General features: G+C 34.7%; 2 protein-coding genes and 2 long non-coding RNA genes across 11 annotated transcripts in view; 1 reads left to right on the plus strand and 3 right to left on the minus strand.

The window, feature by feature from the left end:
- LOC107655522 (uncharacterized) overlaps window positions 1-3791 on the plus strand; it is a 36196-nt gene extending 32405 nt beyond the window's left edge. Inside the window, exons 2-3 of the long non-coding RNA XR_001630448.1 lie at window positions 3353-3452; window positions 3715-3791. This is a non-coding gene — a long non-coding RNA (uncharacterized LOC107655522). The remainder of the gene's footprint in view (window positions 1-3352; window positions 3453-3714) is intronic.
- On the minus strand, window positions 1676-13097 carry LOC107655520 (sentrin-specific protease 7-like). 6 transcript variants are annotated; one of them, XM_016443029.1, is made up of 22 exons: window positions 13029-13039; window positions 12850-12911; window positions 12454-12565; window positions 12246-12344; window positions 11704-11807; window positions 9792-10353; window positions 9105-9393; window positions 7140-7261; window positions 6858-6932; window positions 6649-6682; window positions 6218-6415; window positions 5832-6082; window positions 5358-5494; window positions 4678-4794; window positions 3919-4038; window positions 3702-3794; window positions 3302-3465; window positions 3144-3184; window positions 2943-2986; window positions 2477-2545; window positions 2089-2239; window positions 1676-1994 (listed from the first exon to the last, which is right to left on the minus strand). In XM_016443029.1, the coding sequence occupies exons 3-22, from the start codon at window positions 12562-12564 to the stop codon at window positions 1818-1820; spliced, it is 2958 nt and encodes a 985-aa protein (XP_016298515.1). In that variant the 5' UTR covers window position 12565; window positions 12850-12911; window positions 13029-13039; the 3' UTR covers window positions 1676-1817. The 6 variants fall into 6 exon arrangements, with proteins under 6 accessions (XP_016298515.1, XP_016298514.1, XP_016298517.1 ...); XM_016443028.1 differs by having other exon boundaries at window positions 12454-12597; XM_016443031.1 differs by lacking the exon at window positions 12850-12911 and having other exon boundaries at window positions 13029-13097.
- A 2007-nt stretch (window positions 13098-15104) lies between these two features.
- Window positions 15105-16757, minus strand: LOC107655521 (uncharacterized). Its single transcript, XR_001630447.1, has 3 exons — window positions 16577-16757; window positions 15953-16045; window positions 15105-15720 (listed from the first exon to the last, which is right to left on the minus strand). It is a non-coding gene; the product is annotated as an uncharacterized LOC107655521 (long non-coding RNA).
- Window positions 16758-17350: 593 nt separating this feature from the next.
- Window positions 17351-21183, minus strand: part of LOC107655523 (cyclic AMP receptor-like protein A) — an 8775-nt gene continuing 4942 nt past the window's right edge. For 2 of the 3 annotated variants that reach the window (XM_016443033.1, XM_016443035.1), the window contains 9 exons: window positions 21009-21069; window positions 20593-20680; window positions 20416-20505; window positions 20285-20323; window positions 19428-19506; window positions 18936-18983; window positions 18729-18823; window positions 18067-18208; window positions 17351-17936 (listed from right to left, as the gene is read on the minus strand). In XM_016443033.1, the coding sequence (XP_016298519.1) occupies window positions 17760-17936; window positions 18067-18208; window positions 18729-18823; window positions 18936-18983; window positions 19428-19506; window positions 20285-20323; window positions 20416-20505; window positions 20593-20680; window positions 21009-21069 (819 nt within the window). In that variant the 3' untranslated portion in view covers window positions 17351-17759. The remainder of the gene's footprint in view (window positions 17937-18066; window positions 18209-18728; window positions 18824-18935; window positions 18984-19427; window positions 19507-20284; window positions 20324-20415; window positions 20506-20592; window positions 20681-21008; window positions 21070-21183) is intronic. The other variant, XM_016443034.1, reaches the window with a different exon arrangement.

Genomic DNA, 21183 nt, shown 5'->3' on the forward strand with positions numbered 1-21183 from the left:
GGATGGAGGCAGATCTGAATGAGAGCTTGCAGTTGATTGTAAGAAAGGGGCAGGGTTTATGCAGACTAAAAGATTGGATAACTCTGGCATACATCACCAGAGAGAAGCCTGTCTTTTTTACTGGAAGACTGAGCTAAGACATTTGATTAAACATTAAGAGGTCCAAAAAAAGTATAAAGTGAAACATGGATGAATTATTCACAAATCACCTCAAAATCGTGTCTCAATGTTTAGCAGATCAAGGCACTTGCTTGTGCCTACACTTGTATTTACAATACAGATTTACATCTGGGAACGGTAGCTAACAACTGTAGCCACTGAAATAGACCTGCAAACACGCACCTTCTTTCCAAAACCCTGCCCTCTAAAGACTTGACTGACAGGGATGTCAGAGAGACAGGTGTGATTTCTCAGATTCAATTCAGGGGCATTTTTAGAAATAATTAATTCTAAACAAGATTTTGTTTTAGATGTGGCCGTGCTTGACTTGCATGGCTAAGACTAAGACAGGATTTTGTACCCCCTGTGATCGCACACTGGTTTAACTGCCACAGTACAATTACTGTACAGGTGGCTTAGTGTGTGTGTCCTTAAAAATTAACCAACACAGGTACAGTAAAGAAGAAAGGTTTGTAAAAATACAGCCTAATGTATTGTGTTAATATAAAGGGATTTGCACTATTGATTTTTCACAGGTGTTTTAGTGTTTGTTTTTGTTGTTGTTTTTTAATTATATATTGAATTGTGTTGTGTTGTGTTTGAGGATTGGAGGGAATGTCCATAAACGTAACAGAAAATACACCAGTAATTTTCTGTCAGGACATTATCCTTTTTTTCCCCAGATTTTGTTTCAGTGTAACTTACTTCCATACTACTTTTTATATACTACTGCTACCATTTCTGTAGTATATATACTGTGCACTTTCCATTTTGTGTAAAACATGTCTTTAACTTGGTCAGTCTGATCAAATAATCAGTCAACAACCAGATTGTGTTTAGAAAACTGTTCAATACTTGATATTTCCAAATCATTCATCACACTGGAAATGGAAGGTCAAGTGTGCATACGACAAATATAGCAGAAATAGTAATAGAATGGTAGCATGCTGTTCAAAAAATAGCCATCCTGTGGCCTGACTCAAAAGCTCAAACTTTGTTAGGAAATGCTTTCACTATAGACCTCCTTGGTATACACACACACACACACAGAGATTATGAATCACCATTTACCAGCTATATACTAGATTGAATTGTTTTTGTTTTTTTTTGTAAGCAAATAAACAGAGACAAAAACTGTACACAGACTGAATTGCTGGGATTACTGGAAGAAGGTAGGTGGTCTGTAAATCAATCTAATCTCTAACTGCCTGATTAGTGTTAAACCTATACTATCCCTGCACGCACCTGCCTTTTGATACTCTACTTGAACACAACTAATGAATTAGCCAATCAGAACACGGACTCATGCCACACCCGACTGCTTATCCAATCATGTGCTCCAGGCTGGCTTCTCCAACATTCATTCATCGCAACCAAAGCCACTGTTAAGAGAGAAAGTAGATGCATTTAGGAATCTTTAAGATCACTTACAACAGAACAGCAATGCATTTTATGGACGACCGTTTCTCAGACATGCAGAGAAATTGGAGATTAAAAAGAGCAAAACAATTTATCATCATTTTATCTGCATTTATTTATATCTAACGTTTTTCCAACAATGTATACAAAAGCATAAAATTAATATAAAAGGTTAAAAAACAGTTAAAATATAAATATATAGCATAAAATAATCATGTGAATCTAAAAGCTTTACATCACTAAATGACATTTCCATAATCTGTCCTATCTTCTAGAGCTTCACTTCCCAGAGAGCCTTCCTGAAATCTGTACAGGTGTAGGATCAGGTCTCGAATCTCCTCCCGTTTACCTCGCACCTTTTGCCGTGAAAACCAGTGATCCAATCTCAATGGAAAGTCAAAGTGTAACACAGGGTCCTGAAAGATATACAAATAGCATTGCTGTGAAATTAGACTCTTGCACAGATTTTGGTATTTGAAAATCTTGAATAAAGAATGGGTATAATTCTACCAGCAAAAAACTTTCTGCATATTGTAGCAGGTAAAGGCCACAGTCACTGCTGTTGTCCTGTAGGGGGACTCTACAGTGGGAGCCTATCATGTTGTCAACACTAAAGTCACGGTAACCACCTCTTTTTGTCTCCCACTCCACCTGAAGGTATCTAAAAAAAAACCCCTCAAAATTAATCATGTCATGTAAACAAATTTCATTATACACATTATATATATATATATATATATAAACTCATAAAGACTGAAACTACAGGTGAAAATATCTTATTACACTAGTATAATTTACATAATACTAGTAAACAAATAATAATAATAAAAATAGCAACAACAACACTTAACATAAATGTTAGATTAAGTTGGGCTGTAGTTAGTGTGCAAACACTCACTCGCGCAAGAGTTTGAAAATACGTTCGTGAACAGACAACTTCAAGGAATCCATGATGAGAATACATGGTCTGAAAAAAAAAGAATAAAAATTATTCTTAAAATTCCTTTTAAAAATGTTAACTCTGTCAGACTGTTCTGCCCATTAAAAGGCAAAAGATAAAAAAAAGAAAAATGTTTCCTGAAAGCCTCCATAACTGCATAAAAAAAAAAAATATATATATATATAAATAAAAAGCAATTAAATTATAGAAAATCAAAAACACGTTATTTTTACTTTTATAATAAAAATAATAACAGACAATACCTAATATCTATTATATAGTACTATTATAATATTATCGTAATGTATGCAGTATGTTTCTTTTTTTTATTGGAAAACCTAAATTATTATCTTTTCCCACACTAAATTCTCTACTTAATGACAAAAAAAAATACATTTGAGTTTATTTAAAAATACACACATACCTTTTACACACAATTTGTCTCTTGCAGGTATTTTCTGTACAGTCCTACAGAGGGAGAAGGTTCTGCTATTATTGTGCATGTGCAAATTATCTGTCCACATCCCATTATATCAAATCAAATGCTATCCAACAATTCAATTTTTCAAATTAAAGATTTCTGACTAGCATGACCTGACAGTTATTCATATTTGTTTTGACTTACAGGAAGATGAAGAGACATTCTTGACTTTATATGACTGTCATCTAGATTAAGAACAAAAGTTTGTCTAAAATCATCAAATGATACTTAAAAGTAGTAAGCTTTAGTAAATCAGTAGTAAAGCATTAGAATTACAATTTTTCAAAACTTACACGTCTTACCTTTGTCCTCATCACTGCTGGATCTATTCTCTCCATGGATCTCACCCTCAGACTCACCCAAACCTTCACCTCCATCGCCCTGTACAAAGCCACTGCCATCCCTCTTCACATACTGTGGCTCTTCTAACCCGGGGAAACAGATCACCACGAGGTACCAGTGAGCTCTGAAGCAAACACCAGACATGATATAAGACAATTATAATCACGATATGATTTACACTGGTACATTCAAGGCACATGAAAGCTCAAACGTTTTATAATGTCCATAAAGAGCACAAATTAGCGAATGGAAAAAAAGAAACCTGTACTTAAAAAGCAATCACAGCTCTAAAAACACTGGCCCTCAAAAGTAAGTATGGCTTAAGTGTCCAACAACTGTATTTATATCGCTAATATTCACTCTTGATTGACAGGCACAAACAGGAAGTCTTTGTCGAAGATGTCTACATGACGCGTCCATGTCCTCACACGCTGATGTCTTCTGACCTGAGCTCTGATGGACAACCAAAGTTGAAAAATACGAAGACCATTTGTAACAATATGCATTATCAAAGAAAAGTGTATATCAGTATTGCACAAGGCCTATATGAGAATAAATGTGTGCTGTCTATACTCACGGTGTGCTTGTACTGTCCTCATTAGCGTTGTCTCTGCGTGTGAGCTGTTTATAGAAAAAACTGCTGAAAACATGAGATCTGTCTACAGATGCTTGCGGGGCCTTTTGCACCAGAAGATACCTGAAAAACACGCATACAAAATGCATCATCAGTTTGCAAGTTTGCAGTCAATGAGGACTCAAAGAGGACAGTTTGAGACTTTTAGTAGCAAGTAAATAGGGTAGACATACAGTACGGTGTACGGTTACGGTGATTTCAGATTAAGCACCTAAAACATACAGTACAGTTCAAAAGTTTGCAGTCAGTAAGAATTTTTTATGTTTTTGAAAAACACTTCTTATGCACAACAAGGCTGCATTTAGCCTATCTGTTCAAAAATAAAAACAGCAATATTGCAAAATATTATTACAATTTAAAATAACCATATTCTAATTGAATATATTTTAAAATGTAATCCATTCCTGTGATGGCAAAGCTGAATTTTCAGCAACCATTACTCTAGCCTAAAAGAAATCATATGTAATTATTATAATAAGCCTTATTGACCCCAAAGATTTGAATGGTAATGTAATGTTAAAAACAGCCAATGTTTAGTTGTTTTTCCACATCATAATGCTTCCAAACTTCATGCTGATAGTCAAAACCCCCAGTGCTTACTTCTTCCCACTTCTTCCCAAATAGCTGTGAAGGAGTGACTGGATCTAATTCAACTCCTCCCACTGATACGTTGTGTATAAAAGCCATCCTTGGTTGTCTTACTTGAGGTAGAAGTCGATGATGACATCATTAAGAAACTCGCCACTGTCTAAACACTCCAGGTCCTCTGTCGTCATGGTGATGGCTCCTTTCGAGGGTGGAGGAGGGAACTGAATCAATCTAAACAGAGTTGAATGAAAGTAAATTAAGACTGAGGTTCAGACAAAATAAATAGGGTTATGTAAACCCTTTGAGGCCAAGAAGAGTTTAAATTTTTTTTTAATGAACACTTATTCAGTAAGGAGTAAGGACAGATTAAATTAATCAAAAGTGAAAGTAAAGAAATTTAGAATGTTACAAACTATTTCTATTTAAAATAAATGTTAAACTGTTAAACTTGCTGTTCATCAAAAAATCCTGAAAAAATGCATCACGGTTTCCACAAGAATATTAAGCAGCACAACTGTTTACATCATGACGATAATAAATAAGGAATGTTTCTTGAGCACCAAATCAGCATTTTTGAATGGTTTCTGAAGGCTCATGTGATACTAAGGACAAGAGTAATGATGCTGAAAATTTGGTTTTGACATTACAGAATAAATTATATCTTAAAATATTATTTTTTTTAATTGTAACAATATTTTCCAATATAAGTTTTTTTTTTTTTGCTGTATTACTGATCAAATAAATGCAGCTTTGGTGATCATTAAAGATTTCTGTCAAAAACAAAACGTTTTTACCTGCGTGCTGGACCACAGTGTTGGTACGGGGCCCATTCTGCCCCAAGTGTAGGTGCCAAGGTAACACTGTATGAACCCTGAGCTCTTCTGTGGCACAGCGTGTAAACTGGCTTCAACTGAACTTCAGAATCCTGAGACTGAAAACACACATTAAATCCATAAAATGGCCAAAACAGTTTTTTCCCTCCTATAATCGATAATTTTCTTCCTAGTCCTCCCAGATCAAACTAAGCTGGAAAAACAGATCGTTCAAAAACCACCACACTGACATAGAGTGTTTGAAAAGTGAAAATGATTCTGTATTTTGTATTTAATAATATGTTACAATTCAAATAACTTGCCTATAATCAGCCTAATATTTTGTAACTAAATTACTTACATTAAACGTTAACTACAAGAAAGAAATGAACTTGCAAACAAGAAAAAAAAAAGCAAGCACGCAAGATACAACGATGCAATATATTTTGACTGAACCTTCTCAGTAGATACAGCGGCATGTGCAGCAGTGCTGGTTTGAGGATCAGTTTCGGGCATCAGCATTTGGAGAAGGTGTGTTTCCTGGGAGCTCTGAAGCAGTTTCAGGCTTTCCGGCTGTGTGAGGGGGGAGTGGAGTTCGAAGCTGTTCTGGTTCAAACCCACTATGTCCATTAAAGAGGCCAAGACAGCACTTTCAACACCAGTTACAGGTTCAGCCAAACACAGCAACACACACGTACTGCTTTCAGCTGTAGACACACAGCAAAACGTATGTAAAAGGAGAAAGAATATAGAAAGTACTGTCATTGCTTTCAAAAATATTAACAATAATAGTTTTACAGTTTCAACAATAAAGTAATCAAGAAAATAGACAGGTAGTTGACCTGGACATGTGCCTGGCAGGATGACGGACAGGTCATTGTGTAATTGGTGTGCCTGGGCATCAGACAGCCAAAGGAAGAGCAGAGAAGGGGGTGGGACCTCGTTGTCCTTAACCAGGCCACACCCCCTAAATACAGGCTCCTCCCATACACTGTATTTACACACACTAGCCGTCGATATAGAAATGTTCATTGAAGAATCTGAACAAACAAAAAGAAAAAAGTTTTAAACATGCATAATATATCTACTAGACATAGATACAATCTTATCTATATCTAATATAAATCAGAAAATAATAATGTATGGAATAATAAAGGTTATAGAGTTATTTTACTGTTAAATAATCTACAAAAGAAAACACAGCAAATGCTTAATAATGTACACTTCACCAGAATATTTCTAATAATAATGTTTGTGTTTAAAACAGGTTTACCTTTCAATGAAAAGGTGATCTCGTCTGTAGTGATCTGAAAAATGATATATTAAAAATCAGTAACACAAATAGAAAATAGAGAGAGATTCATAAACATTCTTCATACACCTGTTACACTATTTTCATGTAAATCACAGTTTGAATCATGACTGGAATGATTCAGACAGATTTGATCACTCCAACCCATCAGATCAACATATCACTCTCACCTTCATACTCTCACAAGTAGCACTAACTCCACCCATGTGAAGGGAAGACAGCTGCAGCTCCATCTCAGCAGAACTCTGACAATCAATACATACATACACATATCAGTGCCAGTGCCCGGTTGCAACAGCCCCCTGTTAAGCTAGATGTTTTTACATCAAGATAAGCTATTATGAGACGCCATAAAATCAGCTATATTATTTAGTAAATAAAATGAATTCTTTTAGTCCAGTAGGTGGATCATCATATGTGTGTGGTGTTTTTTTCTTCTTGTAAACTCTTACCCATTTATCTACTATATTCATGTCTTTTGCACCCTCCAGTGGCTGGATGTTTGGGGCAGAGGCTTCCAACTCTTTTCTTTCCTCTCCTTCCACTTCTTCTTCCTCTTCACTGGACAGAACAACTAAGCAAGGCAAAAATGGAATTATTGACTTCAAATAACAATCATACACAGTTAGAAAAAATGTTGGTAACACTTTCTATGAAGACCATGCTTATAATGAATTATACCTCCATTTATATTTATTTATAAGAATTACTATGTTATAAACATATTTATAAAGACTCATTAAGACTTATACTGCATTATAAGAACAGTTATATTTGCATTTATATTATTTTTATAATTACCTATAAGTCATGCAGTCTCTTTTTCAACGCACATGTTCATAATCCATTATAAACTGATTTATAAGTATTAATTAGTTGGCCATGTAGTTCTATGAATGTATTTATAAAGATGCAACCTGCATTGCTATAATGTTAATATATTAGTAACAATTACTTTAGTAATTCAGACGTATTTCTGTCAAATAAGTGAATATATTGTTATTAACGGCTGTGTAGAGTTCTTATAAATGCTTATTGTGAGTACTACTACTAGTTACTAACCCATATAAATGCATCATTGATGGCTTTAAGAAAAGTGAAAACATAGGATGCAATAGTCTTAAAGCAAATGTTAAGAAACCATTAAAGATGTGCTCATTATCCGTTTAAGTTGTTTACTTGTAAATGTAACTAATGAACAATAATTCCTGTAATAATGAAGAAAATCATTAATACAAACAGTTGAAAATACTCTTTTAAATGTTACATACTTGCAAAACACTGCAACAATATTTTAAAGCATAATTCCAAACAAACTGCTATAAGCAATACCATGCATATGGCTGAGGAGATATAGATTTGAACAAATCAAAATTACCAATCATTACCTCAAAACATTACCGCAAACATTAGCCATTAAAGACATAATAAGCAATTGGTACAACAAACAAGTGTCTCTGGAACTATTTTATATTTGATCATTTATAAACCATTGTATAATGGATTATGAGCATGTACACTGAAGAAGAAAATGCATGCCTTATAATTACAAAAATAATATAAACATAATTATAACTGTTCTTATAACACAGTATAGGTCTTAATGAGTCTATATAAATATATTTATAGAATAGTAATACTTATTTATAAGTACGTATAAATGGGGCTATAATTCATTATAAGCATGGTCTTCATAGAAAGTGTTACCAAAATGTTTTGTTATATCTGTGTGGAATATAAAAAACAAATCATGTTTGATATTTATTAGTGAAATGACAGTTATCAATTAAATACACTTCCATTCAAAAGTTTGGGGTGGGTAAGACTATTTTAAAATGTTTTTAAAAGAAGTCTCTTATGCTCACTAGGGCTGTTCTTATTTTATCAAAAAAGTGGAAACAGTAATATTGTGAAACATTATTCCAATTTTAAATAACCGTTTTCTATTTTAACATATTTAAAAATTTAATTTATTCATGTGATAGCAAAACTAAATTTTCAGCAGCCATTACTCCAGTCTTTGTTGTCACATGATCATTTAGTAATCATTCTAATATGCTGATTTGGTGCTCTAGACACGGTTTTTATTATTACTCTATAAAACAGTCGTGCTGCTTAAAACTTTTGTGGAAACTGTGATAAATTTTTTTTCATGATTGTTGATGATGAATACAAAGTAAAAAAAAAAATCAGTAGAAGTCTTTACTGTCACTTTTGATCAATTAAATGCATCCTCACTGGATAAAAGTATTAATTTCTTTAAAAACAAATCTTACTGACCTAAACTTTTAAACAGTAGTATATCATGACAGATGGCAATTTTTTTGCTTTAAAATGTTGCTAAAAACTGTTATTACTACGTACTGTTATATCAGTGCATATTAATGAATGCTGAATACTGAGCACTAATCACTTACTAGGTTCAGATGGGCTGAGCTTAGAGGATTCTATGATGAAGCTCCGCCCCTCTGTTCTCCCAGAGGCGGGGTCTGAGTTGGGAACATGTTCGCCTGAAAGGCTGTCCATTCGACATCTTTTGACCGGGATCTCCCCGTCAGCCCCGACTGAGAGGCGTAACACACTTCCTCTCATTCCATCCACTTCCTGCACCACCTCTCCATTCCTGAGCAAGTGATTTTCCTTGTCTTCTGAAGCATATTTTGGGCACTCTTGTGTTTCTCTCCTTTCTTTCTTATTGGGTAGATGCTGTAGAATCATATGTAGAATCAAAGATGATGATCTACAATAAATACTAGTAGTGTTAGAATCCTAAACAGATGTACTTAAGCAGGTTCCAGGTCGTACTTTATAGTTTGCTTTGATAAACCTATAAAATTAATTTAATTTAATTAATGATGCATTTATTTTTAAAATGTAATTTAATCTTGTGATGGCAAAGCTGAATTTTCAGCAATCATTACTCCAGTCTTCAGTGTCATTTGATCCTTCAGAAATCATTCTAACATGCTGATTTGGTGCTCAAGACACGTTTCTTATTATTGTCAATGTTGAAAACAGTTGTGCTGCTCAATATTTTTGTGGAAACCATCTGTGATACACTTTTTCAGGATTCTTTGATTTTTGCCAAGGTGTACAGATCTTACCTCGCTACCTGATTTTTCCTCTTTCAGACTACCCCGCGATGCTAACGGTGATGAGGTGCTGCATACAGATTCACATCCAGAGGAAAGTGCTTCCTCATGCTGTGGAGATCCTTCAAGAAGTAATACTTCATTCACTTCAGAAGTAGATGGTTTGGTCTGTTTAGGCAGCTGTTCACTAATCTGAACAGCCTGTGGTGAGTCACTTTCTCTGGGTGAACAAGAGTTACCTGACACTTCAGATGCCTCTAATAGTTTCAGTGATGAGTTCAGTTGTTTGGATTTTGGATTTTGGATTTCTTTGTGTAGACGTGATTCATTTTCAGAAGATGATTCAGTCTGATTATGGGATGGTGAAGTGGCTTTTGGTCCAGTAGAGTCTGTTTCTTCTCTTTTTGTTAGACTGGTTCTCCTCTTGTCTTTGAGTGCAGCTGTTGAGGTGTGATCACTCTGCCTTTTGCTCTCTGAATGGTTCGTCTTTTGGCAACTCTGCTCACCACATCTCAGCAATCTCTGCCCAATCTCTGTCTGAAGGACATCTTCTAAGACCACCATGACCTGACGCCTGTAGGAAATAAGTAAAAAAAAATCGATTTAATATTGCTCAAACATACACACATTAAAAATAATGACTGTCACATAAAATCAACTTAACTAACGTAAAGAACAGCAAACGCTGTAGCTCCTCAAACATACTTACTTTACTTGCAGATCCATAACTACTAGGCAGACAGTTTAAACACATTCGGTACATTCTTCACAGCTGTTTATTGACTTATCTTGTTAACTAGTGGCACAGCAACCATTTTTAAGTACTTGTAGTGTGGTCATGGAATGAGACGGGTCAACATGCACAGATGGTGCATGAATAATAAGCAAAAGTGTTTAGTGGGGGAGTGTAGACGTGTGCCATATCATGCAAAACAGGATTTCCCTCTGCTATTTTGAAATAAGAGTCTGATATAAACTTAATAAATATAACTATACAAATATATATATATTTGAACACTTAGCAGGCAAAACACCCTCCCCAGTTCAACAATTATAAGCATAACACATCAACACCTATTCAGTATTCAGTAACTTTAGTACTTTACCCAGCAAGCCTCTTTTAAGGATCAGAAAGAGTGGAAAATTACTAAAACTGACTTGACTTAAACTGTAAGTGGACATAATACAAAATAAATAATTAATACCAAAATGGAAAATAATACAAAAACTGCCCAAAGGAGCCTGTTTTCATATGAATTTGTTAAAGCAGATAAGAGAAACCACTTCAGTTCTGGCAGTACTGTCGTATGGTACCCTATTTATTTATTTTATTTAATTATTTATTTTTTAACACCATGTCAGCACAAGGCTATCTTCATGGCGAAAACAGAATAAATAACAAAAGTCATACAATTAACAAGAAGCTATACTGTACAAGACATTTAATGTTATTACTTTACAAAAAAATCTAAAATACATTCAGGTGATCATTTTTTAAATACAACAGTTAAACACATCTCTGAAAAAAATCGTTGTCTATTTACATTACAAATTCCAATAAAAAATTCCATTACAATAAAAAATGTTTAACAGTCATTGTAGTTTTCGTATGGTATCCTAAAAACAACTTGCTTGAAGCACTACAATCATGCTGAAGTATGCAAAATGTGCTCGATGCATCACTTCCTCTGTCAGGAAACAGGTGGTGGATAATCAGGTATGTAAAAAATTCAGTTACAAACCTCTGAAATCTGCTTTTTTTTCCCCCCAAATACATGCAATGTTGAGAGTCTTCACATACATGGTACATAACGTGTTCATACAACTACATATGAACACGTTATGTACCAAAGTACAGTAATACAAGTGATGAAGAACAGGCTTTACCTTCAGAATCTGACGGATAACGTGGTTAGCACATTACCTGTGGATTTCCTGCCATTGTGTGTGTTCTTGATCAATGTTTTTTTGTGATTTTGGATCTGACTGTGAGGATGTACCATTTGAGGCCAGTTGTGTCCAGTGGATCTAACAATACAAAAGACAACAAAGCCAATCGGAAACTATCAAAACATTAAGAGAGCTTCAGAGGTTTTAAATAGTCAAATAGTTCACTAGATCAGTAAAAAAAATCTAAAAACAGATAAACACACATTCTATATTAACATGCCAAATTAATTCAGTGCCTGGTGACTGCATAGTTAGGCTAATAAACTATATAACTTTGTTAAAGAATTGTTTATTCTGATTACTATTAATAATAAGCATAGATTTTCATTTAACACTGGTGTATTTTATCATATTGCTGTATGCATTGTTTTATAAATGCAATAAGGCACAAAAGAACAATAATTATAGATGTTCACTGGCGAAATAATGCCTTTGTGGTTCAAATGTAGTTTTTTACTAGAACTTAAAAAGAATTTGTCAACAAATGCACAAACAACATGTCCTTCTCATAGTCACCTTGGAGTGGCTCTTTTTCCGATCTTTTGACATCTCTGTATCCACACACTCATCCTCAGCTGTGGAAACTCTCCTGGGGATCTTAAGAGGACTTTCAGTCTGGGACACGTTAAAAGATGTTTTTTAATCTCTTGGATTTAAGTAAAAGCACTGAAACACTGTAAACACCACTATTCCATATGCCATGTAATTTTATGCATGGACTTACCTGACAGCTGGCACGTTTGATCTCAGGTGAGAGGGTCAGAGCTCTCCTCCGGTCCAGGGCAAAATTACAGAAGTCAGACAGAAGGCTGTTACTGGTTTTTTCATGTGGCATTCTGCAAACAGATGTTTGAGATCCCAGATATGGCCGTTAAAATCAGCAAAGACAGGACAGGATCAGAACCTAAATATACTATTGTAACCAGTCCTAGAAGAGCTGAATAAGATGCATTATATCATTAGATGATTTTAACTAATAGCCTGAATCAAAATCTCTTACATTATCTGCTAAATATAACTGTTCGCATCTGTCAATGTAGTAAAGCAATAAACATGAACAGAAATGCACATTAAAAGTGTTCCTAACTGATCTGTAACTAAATATAATGTCCTATTATACCTTCATCTGGTTTCAGTTTTTGAATACTACACCTTCTTTTTAACTCCCGGAGTCAGTCTAAACTGTAGAACATGGTAAATTAAGATACTTAATTAAGATTAAGATATAAACTGATGAACAGAAAATGAACATGAATATTGGGATTATATTCCTCGATAAAAAAAACTTCCGCCACTCACAGGAAGTCGGATGCTCTTCTTCTTATGAAAAGCGTAATCTCGCAAGGTAGTGTGCGCCATCTAGCGTCATGCTCAGTTAAAAATAAACTAGCGTAAACTCTTATTTTCACTGAGGTTAAATACAGGTGCATCTCAATAAATTAGAATGTCGTGGAAAAGTTCATTTATTTCAGTAATTCAACTCAAATTGTGAAACTCGTGTATTAAATAAATTCAATGCACACAGACTGAAGTAGTTTAAGTCTTTGGTTCTTTTAATTGTGATGATTTTGGCTAATGAACTTTTCCACGACACTCTAATTTATTGAGATGCACCTGTACAGTATGGCCAAAAATAAGCAGACTCTCAAACACCACACCAATACTTGTTTTTAAGCATTTATTTAAAACACACACACACACACACACACAGACACACACACATTGGCGTTATACGGAGTAAGTCCTCTCTAAAAGCGTCTTCATGTAAAGCTTTTTTATTGTGTGTTGGAACATAGCAGTGGATATTTGGTCCCATTCAGACATAAGATCATCAGTGAGATCAGGCACTGACAGACGATCTGTCTCACATTCATCCCAAAGGCGTTAAATATGTTTCAGGTCTGGGCTTTGTTCTGGTTTACATTTCCACACCATTGTAGAGGGGCATTGTCATGCTGGAACTGAAAAACTGTTGCACCCTAAAACAGATGTATAATATAACACAAAATAAACTATATAATCTAATATATTTTTATTATTATTATTATTGTTATTATTATTATTGCAAATTGTACAGTACACTACAAGACAGGGAACATCCAACAAGGCACATCCACCAATGATAATAATAATAAACATAAATAATAATTACATTCACACCAAAAATAGCAACGAGGAGAAGAAAAAAAAAACACAAGGAGCAAGAGTCGATACAAGAAGTGCATAAAGACATCAAAGAAGAATACACTAAAATAATATTTTGAGAGAGAAACAGAGTTTCAGACTTTCGATTTAGTTTTTTTTTTAATATTTGAAGCTCTGAAACATTTTCACAAACTCACAAAGAAATATATTAAAGGAGGGCTTACATTTTCTCCATTTGCATGTATGAATATGATAATTATTTACCCAGCAATAAAACAAAGTTGATAACATCTGAGAAATGAGAATTTAAGTCACACTTAAAAAAGAGGATGTCTAGCAAAACAATTGGGGAATCATTTCCATTTTACTGATAACCAACGATGAATATAAAACCAGAATTTAGAAGTAACCTCACAGTAAAAGAATAGGTGATCAAGTGTTTCCGGAAAAGAAGAACACGGTTCCACGAGGGTCCACCTCAAAATTAAATCTTCTGTACTATCGCTTTAGGAACTTGATTTTGTTTATACTTTATAGTTTTCAATATCTGAAGATCCACAGAAGGCACTGAGAAAAACCAAGGCAACTCTACTGTAGGACTATTATTAACATTATTAATACCTATTTGCTGAGTTTGCTTTAACATAAAACATAAAGAAAAAAAAAAGAAAAAATGATCCAACACTGCCAGAAACTGGTTTTTATTCTTTTTGTTCTGTTAAAACCTGCTTATTATCGACCTTGTAACAATATTTTGCATCACATGTGGACCCGGTAGATATTATTCATTTTTCCCCCCATATTTTGCACATTTGCTGTCTTTATACATTTGATTATTTGATGCACCATAATATATATACAAACATATATACATAGACTCCTTGTATATTATATTATATACTGCAAATAATTTCCAGTCATTATTTTTTTTCTGCAATAATGTCTCCTATCTCATGCTGTGATGATCACTATGACACCCTGAGTATTTATCTAAATCCCACTTTAATTCCTGAATTAATCTATTGGGATAAAATATATGATAAAATGCATATATTCCATTTTCAAAGAAACATGTTAAGTAAATCCTTTAATTGTAGAGATCATCTCTAACCCTGTCGAGGAATGATGTCATCATAAAAATACAGAAATGTGTTTATCTGATCAAAGAATATAACTTCCTAGATAGGACAAGTTAGTACAGATGTACCAGAGATTACAGAACAATGCTAATTTAATGTTTTTTAGACTGGACTGTTTTATTAGTTATTTTTGTCATTACAAAAATTACATAATCGTATAAACAGCATCAGCTGTTATTTTTACTGACAGTGATATGTCTTTAGTCAGTGTACAGTCAGTTAGTTGGTGAGTATAAATACAAAAGCTGCAGGAAAACATCAGATCTGAACCGCCCCTGAGGCAGAGGTTGATGAACAGACCTTCACAAACTACAGCAGATGGGAAACAGAAAAAGAGAGAGACAAAAAAAGAGAGAAGGAGCACGTGTTGGCACCTAAGAACAAAAGGTCACGCAGAGCAAAACTGGACTGATGTCAGATCTTTATCACAATCTGCCTTCCGCTTCTAAAATCTCTACTTGAAAGACCAGCTTAGATGGCCTTGTTGGAACACCAGCAGACCAGCATTCAAAACACAACATATGCTGGTGTCCAGCAATGCTGTTTTTATCAGCCTCTGTCGTGCCCAGATTTGCTTTTGCGTGACCTTTAACCTCAGGAACCACATTTCTGTACAGCTCTCCTTGTAGATGCAGATGACCCAGCAGCACCCTCAGGTTCTGGAGCGGGCATTAATGCTGCATCTGATGCATAGCGCTCCTTTTTACCTGGAAACACAAACATGTCAGACTTTAATGTGACGTTTTAACACACCATCTGTACATTCCAAATCTGTGCAATGTGGAATGAACACTGATTCACTCTAATGTACTTATGTACTTTGCCTCATTCAGATAAGGCTACAGAGTGATAAAACACTGTCATACACTTTCACCCTATGTACTTTATTTATGTTTCTGGTCTTTCCGTGAGAGAGAGAGAGAGGGACAGATAACTGACCTTTTGCCAGACTACATGGTGCAAGCACAGGTTGTTCTGTTTGCTCTCCCTCTTTAAGGGCAGAGCGGATCTTGCGCACCACGTAGGAGCTGGCTGTAGGGGAAATGTTACAAGTCATCATATAAATACACAAAACAAAAATCACTATTACACTATGTGATCATATAAAGCATAATTATTTCATTAAAATAAAAAGAATAAGAAATTCTTTAATTAAAAACTGATTATTCTTATCTAAATGCAGTGTGGTGATACCATACAGTGATCGTATCAGATGGTAATACTATGAACCATGGTTATGAATGGTATTCTCTTGAATGGTATATATTAATGGTATTTACACAGTACTATGTCAAAAAAGTCATTTCTTTTTGTCAATTTTTGTTTACAAAAAAATACATTGACATACACCTGAATATAATCGGTAATGCATTACTACAATGTTCAACGAACATTATGTTGTAGGCTACATAAGTTATATATACGAATTATATATATGAAACAAGCAGTGATAAGACCGTGGAGCATTGTTATATATTGTACTGTTTTTCTTGTATACAGAAACTAAAAGGTTTGAATATTTTGTTCTAATGTTAAAGACTTTAAAGAACTAGTAAATCTTACCTTTTATCAGAAGTCATACCATGTTGTACAGATCGTACAGTTTCTACTGTATCTGTTTCGTACCCAGTAATTTGCCTTGAAACACAAGCGTCGTTTACTGGCTATGACTGTTATGTTGTTGTTCCGGACTTGTCCTGCCTGTTGAAGTAATAGTTTCGCCAGCTGCTGTTATGAAAATGTATTATGGTATGGGTTACTGTAGCATTTCTCATCAACCTTACAACGTACTTGTCATTGATTGGCTTCTTTGCCACGTATGATGAGTTGTTCGCCAATCGCTATTAAACGCGCTGAGATGACATAACCCAACACGGCCAATCAGGAAAATACAACGGAAAAAAGCATATCTCCTTTTGTTTAGTTTATAAAACATTTTAAATAATATTTAAATACATTTAAATTATATTTATTTGAATCATTTTTTTTTTATTACATAAAGCCTTATATATGAAAATGGTGTGTTCACACGGTGTCAGTATTGTTTAGAGTGGCTTTCGTAAGGCTAAGTTACTCAGACACCAGTTTGAAGTTTATATCACTGCTTTATCTCTTTTATAACCCTCTTCTGAAGCAGTTCATGGGAAACATGTCTTATTTCACAGGGCCTTCTCATTAATCATCCTGACTTAAGTGCTAAGAGACTCAATATCTAGACTTACTAAACTTGAAATCAAAGTTAATTAGCTAATTGACCAAAGTTAAGGGTGCCAGCTCTTTCTACTAGACAAAAGACACACAAACACAATATAAACGTTATTATATTAGTATTTAAAAATTAGTTTAATCTGCAAACAATACAAAAATATAGCAGACATTTTCATAAATACAATGGTAAAACATGCTCAACTGTTTTCAAAGCATATGTCTGATATATTAAGCTGAATGAAATGAGAAAAGGCAGTCTTTAATGCCATTATATACATCAAAACCTTAGAGGCGGTAAACATCTTGATTGAAACCTTTTCCACATTAATACAGTACACAAAATGTTTTGCTTCTACCCTCATTAACGGCAAAGAAAGACATACTATCAACCATTTCTTTTCTGTTTTCCAACTATAATAATACATGTTATAATTAAAGTGTCAACATGAAAGCTGCAACATGGAAACACTGAATGAAATTCTTTAAAGGCAAAGAGTGCAAAAATATGTACTCACACACACACACACACACTTCTTTTTTAAACATTCTCCCAGGGTCCCCTATCTTTTAAGATCATGTCCGGGCTGTAAAATAGGATGTTGTTGTCCTCGTCGTCGGAATCTGAGTGTGTATCGAGGTCATGTGTGTATCTTACATTCGCAGCATGGTACTCTCCAATCCTTGTGCTGTCACACAGTCGAGACTGAAAAGCCATCTGGAGATAACATGTTACATGAGCAAGAGATTGAAATCAAACTGCATGTAACCATACATGCTAAGGTGACGAGTAAGGTGTGTATGTAAGGTGACTAACCACAGCTGAGACTAATGAGCATGAACTGTACCTTTATTCCCGTAGCACTAAGTTGACTCCAGGTGTCCTTACCGAAGACAAGAGCGTTCGCAAGCCCATGCAAGGGTGCACTGAGCACGTGCAGTAACGTCAGAGAAAGCACAGGGTTCTTTGGGTAAGCAGCATTATGAAGTCTGTAGAAATACACGTACAGATCAGACACACACACACAAAAATGCATCCACAGGTATGAGGCATGTGAGCCATAAGAAAAAAAAGATGAAAAAAAAAGTTTTCCCCCATTCAATATGTCTATACCAAAAAACAAATAAATAACAATAATTATATTATAATATCATTTTATAAAATTGTGAAAATTAAACCAATAAATACATTTATTATTATTGCAATAATGCTTCCTTACTGTAAAATAAAAAACAAATATTTAATAATAATAATATTTTTATTTTAAAGAACAACAATAAAATTACAATACTAATATTGATAGTTGTCTTAATTGCTTTCTATTGTTAAATTACAAAACATTTATTTAGGTGTAAAACTGCTGAGACGCCTTGAAGCTCCTCTTTTGTTGATTGATTTATAAACAATTCTCCAATACAAATTCAGACTTCAGGTCGAACTATATGGAAATCTGTTTATATACAGAAAAATTACATCCCTGTAAGATGTAGTGAGAAAATGCACAGTTACCGATTTACGAGGGGGAAGATAGAGACGAGCAGATAGACAGAGGGATACCACTTCAATGGTCTGATCTCTTCAGATAGAGAGATCTGCAGGAAGAACTAATACATTAATAATGTATGAACCAGTAGATGGCAGTATTGTTACATCTGCGTATACACACACACACACACACACACGCACACGCACACGCACACGCACACGCACACACACCTTCTTCCTCTCTCTTTCTGGGTTGAAGGGGCCTAACCAGGAATGCATCTGAAATAAATACAGTAATAATTTTAGACATGCATTTATACTCTTTATGCATGGATCATTATGTTTTGTATGGCTCATCAGCACTGCTCCGGCACAAATTCCATCATCTCGTTAGTGATATTTTAATGTACACTGCTGAGTGTACCACTGTAAGACTTCTGTAGAGTACACAGGTGTCTGCACGTACATGAGCATGTATGGGCTGATTTACTGCGTCGGTGTGTGTCAGAAACTGCCAGACGTGCATAATGTTCTGGAATGCGGAATGTCACTTTCAGCCATACTGAGGTAAGTCAGCATTAACAGAGAACAGGGAGGAGATAAAGCTTTTTGTTTACAATGAATTTGAATTACACACCTAGGTTAGACAGCAGGTTGCCATGAAATCAAATTTAGGAAGTAGTGAAACTTTTTAGCAGATGTTTGTGAATCACATTCACTCACCCTCTCGTTGGCCACACAGATGATTCGAGCATAACAGCAGATCATGAGGATAATCAGGCTAAACAGAGGAACGTACCATCTGCAAATAAACAATACTTTACACCTCAAACAAGACAATACAAAAACAGAGGCCTCAAAAAGTATTTGGACACTTGATAGTGTTGTTAACTTGTACTATTCTTCAGTAAAAGAAATACCTAGGGATGCACCGATATTAAAACTCTGGCTGATAACTGAGGGGAATAATTATTTTCATTTTATGGCCACTAACTGATAAAAGGTCAATATTCTAATATATAATATAATCTATTAATTATATAACTATTATATTTGTAATGATAACTGTGTTAATACGTTTTTAAAGATTACTTTTAAGTGATTGTTGGATGATAGCAAAGGTAATCTAAATGTAAAAATATGGGAAATGAGCACAAGCAATTAAATATTCAATATCGACCGATACTGATAAATTAAATATTGATACAGTACAGGTATCTTGTGCATTCATATAAATATTATTTTATCTGATGTTTTGTTATGTAATGCAACAACATTCATGCATTTTAGGTGTCCAAATACACTTGTTGCCAGTGTGAACATTTCTTAACCTTAACACCAATAAATAACCATAACTGGACATAATTAGAGTGAAAAATGTTCTAAAGAACTCCAGCGTGCACAACAACCTGTCGGAATGGGAACGGAAATTCTTGAGATTCAAACAGCATGAGCTACGTGAGCCTCGAAAAAATTATGCAACTTACAACATAGTTTCATTTGTCCAACACAGATTCATTCCTAAACACAGCATGCATTTCCGCAAACACTCACACGCATGCTGAACATTACAAACTTACATGCCAAACCTCCACCCAACATGATTATCTGTAATCCAACTGCAGGAAAAGAATGAGACAGAAAGGACTGATGATCACCGTTAATGATACGATTGCAACTAAGAATATATCAAAAGTCAAAAGTCATTCACCACCAGGCTCCAGCAGGACCGTAGTATCCAGCCATCAGGGGGAGGGTGGACATGAGCAGAGGAACCCCCCATGCCACCACATGGTATAGTCTGAGAAACACATCCAGATGTTAGGAGCACTCTGTCTGTATGTATACACAACTAAACGTGTTTATCCATGTGTGTCTAGTGACTCACATCTCATAATGTTCAGTTCTAATTTCTCTCACCAGGTTCAGGTACAGATTAAAAGTAATAAGACAAACCCACATCAGCGCAGTCCAGTCTGAAACAAACAGCCAAAAATTATAACAACTATAGCAACAGTAGTTTATCATGACACTTTGTCTATACAGGATGTCATCTTTCTATTTTGATGCACTAAATCTGGAATGAATTCACCTTCCCACTTAAATGACTTTATTCAGAAGTATCATATTGCATGTGTTCTTTTGTGTTGAGAATTTTATATATTCAAATGTCTTCTGCTAGTTACATCAAAGCCAAAAATAAATCCTCTTACTATCCCATGTCAGAACTGATTATCTGTTACTTTGCATATACACAACAGTGCACATATAAACACACATCTTTAAATCAGTTGCCAAATTTACCAAAATATGTGAGCCACCAGGCTTGAAAACTACACAGAGACCCCTCTGGATGAGACTCTCCCTGCAGATGAGAAGAAAGCAAAAGGTGCGATGAAATAAAGTTATTAAAAAGGTAGAAAACATTTCCCTTTCTCCAACATACATTAGCTTGGATAATTACTCTCTAAACATGTGT

Source organism: Sinocyclocheilus anshuiensis, unplaced genomic scaffold (assembly GCF_001515605.1).
Source record: "Sinocyclocheilus anshuiensis isolate Anshui unplaced genomic scaffold, SAMN03320099.WGS_v1.1 scaffold1148, whole genome shotgun sequence".
In the NCBI taxonomy this organism is placed as follows: Eukaryota; Metazoa; Chordata; class Actinopteri; order Cypriniformes; family Cyprinidae; genus Sinocyclocheilus; species Sinocyclocheilus anshuiensis.